Source organism: Colletotrichum gloeosporioides (genome assembly GCF_011800055.1).
Source record: "Colletotrichum gloeosporioides strain Lc1 chromosome Unknown consensus_9, whole genome shotgun sequence".
In the NCBI taxonomy this organism is placed as follows: Eukaryota; Fungi; Ascomycota; class Sordariomycetes; order Glomerellales; family Glomerellaceae; genus Colletotrichum; species Colletotrichum gloeosporioides.
Window position 1 is genome coordinate 87,952 of NW_025544654.1, and position 8,084 is coordinate 96,035.

General features: G+C 52.3%; 4 protein-coding genes across 4 annotated transcripts; 2 read left to right on the top strand and 2 right to left on the bottom strand.

Moving 5' to 3' along the window:
• Nucleotides 1-96: 96 nt before the first annotated feature.
• On the bottom strand, nucleotides 97-1,869 carry GCG54_00002996 (Cytochrome b2; the record flags this gene model as incomplete). The annotated part of the gene is made up of 5 exons (XM_045403075.1): nucleotides 97-260; nucleotides 325-533; nucleotides 607-1,067; nucleotides 1,121-1,665; nucleotides 1,725-1,869. 5 exons carry the CDS (start codon nucleotides 1,867-1,869, stop codon nucleotides 97-99), a joined length of 1,524 nt encoding a protein of 507 aa, XP_045269978.1.
• A 736-nt stretch (nucleotides 1,870-2,605) lies between these two features.
• Nucleotides 2,606-3,592, top strand: GCG54_00002997 (putative 4-hydroxy-2-oxoglutarate aldolase; the record flags this gene model as incomplete). Its single annotated transcript, XM_045403076.1, has 1 exon — nucleotides 2,606-3,592. One exon carries the CDS (start codon nucleotides 2,606-2,608, stop codon nucleotides 3,590-3,592), a length of 987 nt encoding a protein of 328 aa, XP_045269979.1.
• Nucleotides 3,593-3,982: 390 nt separating this feature from the next.
• Nucleotides 3,983-5,122, bottom strand: GCG54_00002998 (uncharacterized protein; the record flags this gene model as incomplete). The annotated part of the gene is made up of 1 exon (XM_045403077.1): nucleotides 3,983-5,122. The coding sequence occupies one exon, from the start codon at nucleotides 5,120-5,122 to the stop codon at nucleotides 3,983-3,985; it is 1,140 nt and encodes a 379-aa protein (XP_045269980.1).
• Nucleotides 5,123-5,950: 828 nt separating this feature from the next.
• On the top strand, nucleotides 5,951-7,986 carry GCG54_00002999 (putative quinate permease; the record flags this gene model as incomplete). Its single annotated transcript, XM_045403078.1, has 8 exons — nucleotides 5,951-6,167; nucleotides 6,223-6,243; nucleotides 6,302-6,489; nucleotides 6,548-6,767; nucleotides 6,832-6,993; nucleotides 7,049-7,433; nucleotides 7,490-7,549; nucleotides 7,608-7,986. 8 exons carry the CDS (start codon nucleotides 5,951-5,953, stop codon nucleotides 7,984-7,986), a joined length of 1,632 nt encoding a protein of 543 aa, XP_045269981.1.
• Nucleotides 7,987-8,084: the final 98 nt, after the last annotated feature.

The window sequence follows — 8,084 nt, forward strand, 5'->3', positions numbered from 1 at the left end:
GACCATCAGTGCAAAATATGGTTTCTGATACGAATTTCCAACTGAATGGGCATGATAAATATATATTATTCACAGGATCTTCTGTGTATTCCGTGTTTACAGCTTCGATCGCGGCTTTCTGAGAGGCCTCTTTTGTCGGGACTGCGCCTCTGACATGACCATGTAATCCACATCCAGCGTGTTCACCATTGCCGGCGACGCCTGGCTCAAGCTTGTGATGCCACAAAGTCTCATTGAAGTCTCGATCTCGTCTTTCAGGACTGCAAGAGACAATTGAGTTAGCTGTGAAACGACGTTGGCTAGCACGGAAAACATTCAACTTACTCTGCGCCAGGTGTTCGACTCCTTCTTGACCATATACCAAAGAGTACAAGAACGGCCGGCCAACACCAACAGCAGTTGCTCCCAGTGCAATTGCTTTCAGGATGTCCGAGCCACGCTCGAACCCTCCATCAATGTAGACTTCAAGCTTATCGAAGACTTCGGGGCACTGCTCTCTAAGCTCGAGGAGGACAAGAATCGATGCTTGCGCGCTGTGCATGATGTTTGTTAGCGCAAGCTGCCCCCCGCATCACTCAAAACAAGCAAGGGGTGAATTAAACTTACCCATCGAGTGAACGACCTCCGTGATTGCTCAGAAGAACACCATCGACCCCGTACTCGACGGCCAGGCGGACATCATCCGCAGTTTGCACGCCCTTAAGCACGATTGGCACTCCACTCGCCTCCCGGATCCAGGTAAGGTCCTCCCATGTGATTGACTTGTCGATATACTGAGCCATGAGACGTCCCAGTCCGCTACCCTTCTTGTCCTTACTGCTTTCAGCATTGCTGATTGCTGAGCGAATGGTTCCTGCCTGAGCAGCACGCTCGTCGGCCTCCCTCTTTCCAGGTACAGGCGCGTCGACTGTGACGAAGATAGCCTTGATCCCGAGTGCCTTGGCAGACCTCAGAATCTCGATGGTTTTGTGCCGTTCTGCATTGATGTAGAGCTGGAAGAAGAATGTTTGGTTCGGTGGAGCAGCGTTAACGATTGACTTCAGAGTGTACGAGGCGTTACTTGAGATCTAGAAACCGGGTTAGTTACTATTCATTGTGTGCAAAGACAATTACTACTTACGATTTGGATGATGCCCTCGTTTGCTGCGCCACGACTCAGAGCGAGCTCACCATCTGGGTGCACTAGCTTCGCCATGGCTGCTGGCGAAATAAAGAATGGGGCCGAGCTTTTGAAGCCAAGAATGTTGGTTTTGAAGTCGACATGGGAGACATTTCTCAGAATTCTCGGCCTTATCATGATCCTCCTCGTGAGCTCCTTGTTCTTTGTATGTGTTATCAGATCCGTTGCGGCAGAAGAGTAGAAGGCCCATGTCTTTGGCGTCAGAGCCTTGGACGCAACAGCTGTGAGGTCCGGGGCGCTGAGGATCGTCTCCAGAGGTGGGACAACGTCCTCTTCTTGCGCCGAGCCAGATGTTTGCGCAACCTCCGCCGGAGCTGTAGCTACTCCATTCTGGCCTTCTGGCTGTGATGCTGCAGCCGGAACGTCTGGAGTGGCATCCTTCAAGACGCCAATGAACTTCTCTTCTGGAAGCTCCTCGAGAATATCAGGTGCGTGAACGCTGTCGAAGATCTTTGTGGCATTCGAGCCAGCGCATTTGAGAAGGACTTGAACGCATCATAGCGGTGAGACGAATGACTCGGAACTGGTAGGGCAAAAAACTTACCCGAAGGACCTCCGGGATGCTCGCTGATGAAATCAGTGATGTCCCAAACCTTGGAATGAACAGCTATCCAACAGTCCGTCTTGGAGTTGTGTTTGCTGAGATCAGTAAGGCTGATCACGTTGCCTTCCTGTGCTTTCGTCGCCATCGTGTTTCGTGTTCGGGAGGACCGGGTGTCTCAAGGTGGTGGTCGGATGTCACAAAACAAGTGGTCGATGATGTTCCTCCAGTCCCCTCAGCTCCCAAGTCTGCTTCACTCGAAGTCGAGACAGAGCAAACATATTGCTTGTCGGAATGATGGAAAAGCAATTTTGACAAGTCGCCACCGCCTGCCAAGCCCCATCAACTCCAGACCGCGCTTTCGCAAAACCGCCAGTTCGGATTGCCTCACAAATCGCGACATCCCCGTCATGCCCGAGCGGCGCGATGCATCCCTGTCGCCTCCGCACCGCCCATTCCCCATGGTTCGGCTTTCTCGCCGATGTGGGCCGTTACACAAGTGTCCCGGACCAGCCCCGGATGTGCGTGAATCCATCTTCCCACGTAACGAAGTGTTCTGTTTCTTACGTATCAACAATTAGGCACAATGTCACTGGACGAAAGATGTCCTGAGTTCGTAGTTTGACTGCTAACCTGATTGCGAAATCGGTCGACAATCCGGCAACGGTCCGTCGTTTTGCTTGGCCGAGTGCTTCTCCGCATCTGTCTCCGCAGCATCGGAGTTGGAGTCTCACCATTATGAGGGGTTGTTTTCCAGGCTCAACCTGCAAAACAATTTTAAAATTCACCTTTAAACGAGACGATTTTTGACAACGCTGAGTGTCGTTCTCAGCCAAGATCACAGACACCTACCTGTACTATCTTAGTAATTCCACATTTCCATCATGCCTTCAAGTAACATCGCCTCCAAATCCAAGCCCCTTCCCCGGGGGGTTTACACCCCTGTCGTCACGATCTATAAAGCCGGCGATCCTCTGCAGCCCGTCGACCATGATGCCATGTACAAGCAGTGCCAGGCTCTGGTGCGCGCAGGCATGCATGGCCTCGTCTACCTCGGCACCAACGGCGAGCTCGTTCTCCTAACAGCTGACGAGCGTAAAGCCATCGTCGAGACCGCCGCTCGCGCAGTAAAAGATCTTGGAAAGCCAGACTACCCCATTGTCGCCGGCATTTCAGCGCAGTCAACACGCGAGTCCATCCTGAACGCCAGGGATGCTGCGAGCGCGGGCGCGAACTTCGGTCTGCTGCTGCCGCCGAGTTACTGGGCAAAGGCCCTTTCCAGCGACGCGATTCTCGGATACTACCGCGACGTCGCTGACAACTCTCCCATCCCGATCGTCATCTACAACTTCCCCGGCGTGACTTCCGGTGTGGATCTCGACTCCGATCAACTGACTGCTCTCGCGTCGCACCCAAATATTGTGGCAGTCAAGCTGACATGCGGAAATGTCGGCAAGGTTGTGAGGTTGACGAGCAAGTTTGCCCATGAGCAATTTGGTGTCTTTGGTGGTAGCAGCGACTACCTTCTCCCAACTTTGCAATCTGGGGGCAGTGGCTGTGTCACCGGCATGGGCAACATCTTCCCAGGCTCGACGTCTGCTGTCTATGATCTGTGGGCGGCCGGAAAGCTTGAGGAGGCCCAAAAGCTACAGTTTGACGTCGCAAACGCAGAATGGGCTTGTAAGAAGGGTATTGCCTTGACCAAGTATGGTGCTTGGCACTTCCTTGGACGTGATATTGGTATTGATGACGAGTCGTCGTGGGAGATGAGGAGGCCGTATCTGCCTCTTGGCGATGCCACCAAGAAGTGGGCTTTGGAGACATTAGGTGTTCTGGAAACGACCGAGAAGCAAAGGTCATGGAGTACATAAACGCCGTACAGATACAGAAACTACCAATTAGTCGACATGGCTTATTGATCGCCCGAATTCCCCGTGCATTGGAATAGACTTCATGCTATGCTGAGATAGAGGACGGCAATAGGAGCAATGATGAAAGAGGTAGAGACGGCGTTGCTAGTATAGGCGGAACAGCAACGGGCCCGTAGTAAAAGAAGTCACAATCTCCCACTCCTAGGTGCAAGCCCCCTTCAAGTCGCCAGCAACATTTTCCCATCTAATTTGAGGATCGTCTTGGTTTGAAAATATTCCAAAGGTCTATTGAGACGAATTATCAATCGACGTGTTTCTGATGTTTTATCCACGGGGCAGGATTTGAAAGAAATCGTATTCTAGGGGTATTGAATGTTGGTTGGCGTCGATCTATGCTTCCTCAACCCATTTCTCGATGTCCTTGATCCTAACATACTTGATATGTTGGCGATGGAACGTGAAGGCCACGTGAACCACAGATTCCTCTGCATCAACAAAGATGCTGGGGTAGCTTAGCTCCCGATTAGTCTTCTCTATGGAGTTATTAGTCATGCAAAAGCCGTCGCCTTCCTCAAGAACTCTCTCCCTCCACGTCAAACCATCATCACTTGAAATTCCAACAGTTAAGGTCTTGCGAGGAGTTCCCCAGATTGCCGTCTTCCCGTTGACCGCCGCTTGATTGGGGCGCTTGTCGTCTTCAGGGGTGATGTCGTCGTACAAGCCTTCTCTCTTGGCCATTCCTGCTTCTGCAGCAGAACGGTTGAACACAATTGCCAGGTTTCCTGATGGCAGACGAGCGGCGCAGATCCCGCTGTTGGGGTTTGGCAGGGGCGTTGGCTTTGGAGCCGTCCAATTGAGACCGTCGGACGAGGTGGATCGATAGACGTTGTCTGCCCAACGGCTGCGGTAGAAAGCAATGTAGTCTGAGCCTTCCTTGCTCGGAATAATGGGGTTCATATGCACCGCGCCAACGCTGTCAGGGACAACACTTTCAGTCCATGTCTCGCCGTCATCTCGAGAGTAGAAGACGGCTGAAATATCATTGTTGCCGATCCATCTTTGTCCCGGCGTTGAGCGACAATGGAACACAGGCAGAATCCAAGTCCCATCAGGCAGGACCACCAGTGGTTGGCGAACGAATGCACCAGTGACACCCTTCAGGGGTTTCCGCGCTTCGGACCATGTAACGCCGTTATCGCTCGATGTTCGAGACATTATGTAGCATCCATCTTGGTTACCTGCATCCTGCGATGTGTGGAACAGCCAGATATCGCCTGTCTTTGGTGCTCTGAAGAGAACGGGGTTCTGGCAACTGCGATTGGTGTCTGAGGAGATCTTCTGTGGGCTCGACCAGGTGTCGGAGCCGGGCTCCTGCCGAGACAGCCAGATGCTAATGTCCGGCAGACCCTCCTGTGAGCCGCCGAACCAGGTGCACAGCAAAGTCTTGTCGGGTAGTTGGAGAAGGTTGGAGGCGTGCACTTGGACCGTTGCCGCAGGGATAGCGGCTGTATGCAAGGTTGAAGACGACATGTTTGAAGACAGAGCGCCAGATAGAAACCAGCCTGGAGGAACGTGGGCCAATGTTTGGTTGGTACAGCTTCAATGTTGACTTGGGATAGATGTCGTTTACTGTTGACCTCTTTGCTGTATCAGCGGCAACAATAGTGCATCCTGGCCGAACGCGGTCGCTTCTATGTATTTCCCCAAGATGGTGTTCGCCAAGTTGTTGTGACTATCCTGCCCCGCGTCAGGCATTCCCCGCTTCCATCAGTCCTCGCGACTCAGGATCCCACCGGCCGAAACTCCGGCCCCGCTATTTCATGTCCCGGGAGCGCCACGACTTTTAGCTGCCGTGTGCACACGGGCGAAGGTTGAAGTCTAGGACAAGTCGCCGAGTTTCCTAATTCTGCCTAGCCCCCATGAAACCTGGGGTTGCGGAAACCCCCTGACATTGAATCTGGGGATGGTGGGACTGCTGGCAGGTCACTCGGCCACATCATCAAACCATTGCAATTCGCGGCCTTTCAACTGGACGATCGTTCTGGTGACGCCGGTCTTCTCGCCGACTCTGTTGCATTGGCTGATCCCCATGGTTCCCCATGCAGTTGTGGCTCGAGGAAACGCTGTGGATTACGCGGGGTAGTTCGGCTCTTGGTCTCTTGGGGGCCCCCTCTCCCCGTGGGGTGGTAGTTGCGTTGCAAACCATTGACTCAGGCAGTACGGATATATGATACAGTCGAAGTCTGTCTTTAACTCATTCTACGACACCGGAAGCCGTTCGATAGACTTTCCGTCGCAAGCAACGTCTAACCTCTCCAACAACAACCTCCCACAGATTTGATAGAATCGATTGCAAACATGGGCGGCGGAGGCTCACTTTTCGCCTCTCCCGAGTGGAAGAAAGACCCTCGGGAGATTTTCAACTCCAAACTACTCCTTTTGGGCATCACGATTGCCTTTGCCGGTTGCTCCTATGGCTTCGACCAGGGTAATATTGGAGGCATCATGACGTTTCCTTCCTTCCGGAAGGCGTTCGGTTTTGATACCATCAGTACAGAGGAAGCCGACAAGCGAGGTAAGCTACAACTGTGAAACTTTTGATGGCTTCTAGTATCTAATACTGAAAACAGAGGGCAATATCGCAGCGATGCGTAAGTATATAGGATCTACGAGTGCGTCTTGTGATAATGCAAACCTAATATCAGACAGTTGCTGCTGGAGGTACTGCAGGAGCCCTGCTGGCAGCTCCTCTCTCCGACTACCTCGGTCGTAAGAAGGCTGTGACTTCGATGGCTGGCCTTTTCTTGATTGGTTGCTCGATGCAAGAGGTGCCAAACCTGGACGTCCTCTATGCTGGTCGCTTGTTGGCTGGCGTAGCCATCGGTGCTACTTCGATGGTGAGAAACACTGGAGACCGAGATTGACTGTTGGTGGTGTGCTGACCCTTCATTCCAGTTGGCCCCTCAATACCTAGCAGAAAACTCTCCCAAGTCGATTCGAGGCTCTCTTACCACTTCCTACAATTTGATGATTATCCTAGCTCTTGCTATTGCATTCTGGGTCAACTATGCCGTCAGTCTTTGGCCTAATCAAGACCCTAACAACAACAAGGCTTGGCAATTAGCCTTTGGTATTCAGCTCATTCCCGGATTCTTCCTCTTCGTCTTGATTTGGTGTAAGTACCTATCAATCCAACCTATGGCTTCTAGTGCGACATCAGCTAATCTCTCAACTCGCAGTTGTCGTTGAAACACCCCGAGCGCTTCTCGCAAAAGGCAAAGATGAGAGGGGCCTGAAGAATCTCTGCAAGCTTCGAGGCTTGCCTGCAGAGCACCCTTATGTTAGACAAGAGTACATGGAGATCACTGCTCAGGTCGAAGCAGAGCAAGTGACCGCCAAGGGTAAGTGCCAAGGTGCCACGAGGAGTAAACGCCTTCAATTTGCTAACTCGTCTAGGAACAAACTACCTTGTTGTCATGAAGGATATCGGAACGAACGCTAGCAACCGTCGTCGCCTCTTCCTCGCCATCATGTTGTTCCTCTTCCACAAGCTTACCGGCACCGACTCGCTCAACTATTTCGCTCCCCAGATCTTCGCCATGATTGGCGTCCCCAAAGGTTCCAGTTCTCTTCTTACGACTGGTGTATACGGGGTTGTCAAGCTGGCTACTACTATCGTCTACGTCACCGTCATTGTTGATCGCGTCGGTCGTCGTCTCCCCCTCATCATCGGTGCCACCATTCAGGCCACGGCCATGCTCTACATTGGGCTTTTCATCCGCTTCTCTGATGTGAAGGCAGGAAGTGGCACGACCCCTGGCGGAATTGTCGGTATCATCATGTAAGCATGCCTTTTCTCCCTCATGTTACCCGAGTATGAGCTAACAATTATCAAAGGATCTACCTCTACGCTTTCGGCTGGTCATTTGGACACTCCGTCGCGCCGTATTTGACTGCGTAAGTGTCCCTGCGCAAGGTGTGCAAGACATGAGTATCTTCCTAACACCGTGTCTAGTGCTGAAATCTTCCCGGCTCGTATCCGATCGTTCTGCATGTCATGCTGTCTCTTCACGAACTGGATCGTAAACTACGGGATCACCTCTGCTACGCCCCACATGCTGCGGACGATGGGTTACGGCACCTTCCTTTTCTTCGCTGTTATGACCTACATCGGTGCGGTATTTGTTTTCTTCTGCTTGCCGGAGATGAAGGGCCGCAGTATCGAGTCCATGGATGATTTGTTCCAGCATTCTCTCTGGAGCATGTTCAAGCGCGCCTATCCCACTGAGGAGGAGAAGGTTCGCCACGACGTGCAAGAGAGGCTCCATGAGAAGATGCAAGGGGAGGAGAAGGATGTTTCACATGTTGCCATGGTCGAAAGTAGACGCGTGTGAGCTGGTTGTCGCGATTGCCTCAATGGTGAGAGTCCTGAGGGTTGGAAGAGTCCAAGTTTGTCAAAGATGAAGATGCCTTAGCATTAGCGGTTGTCGAT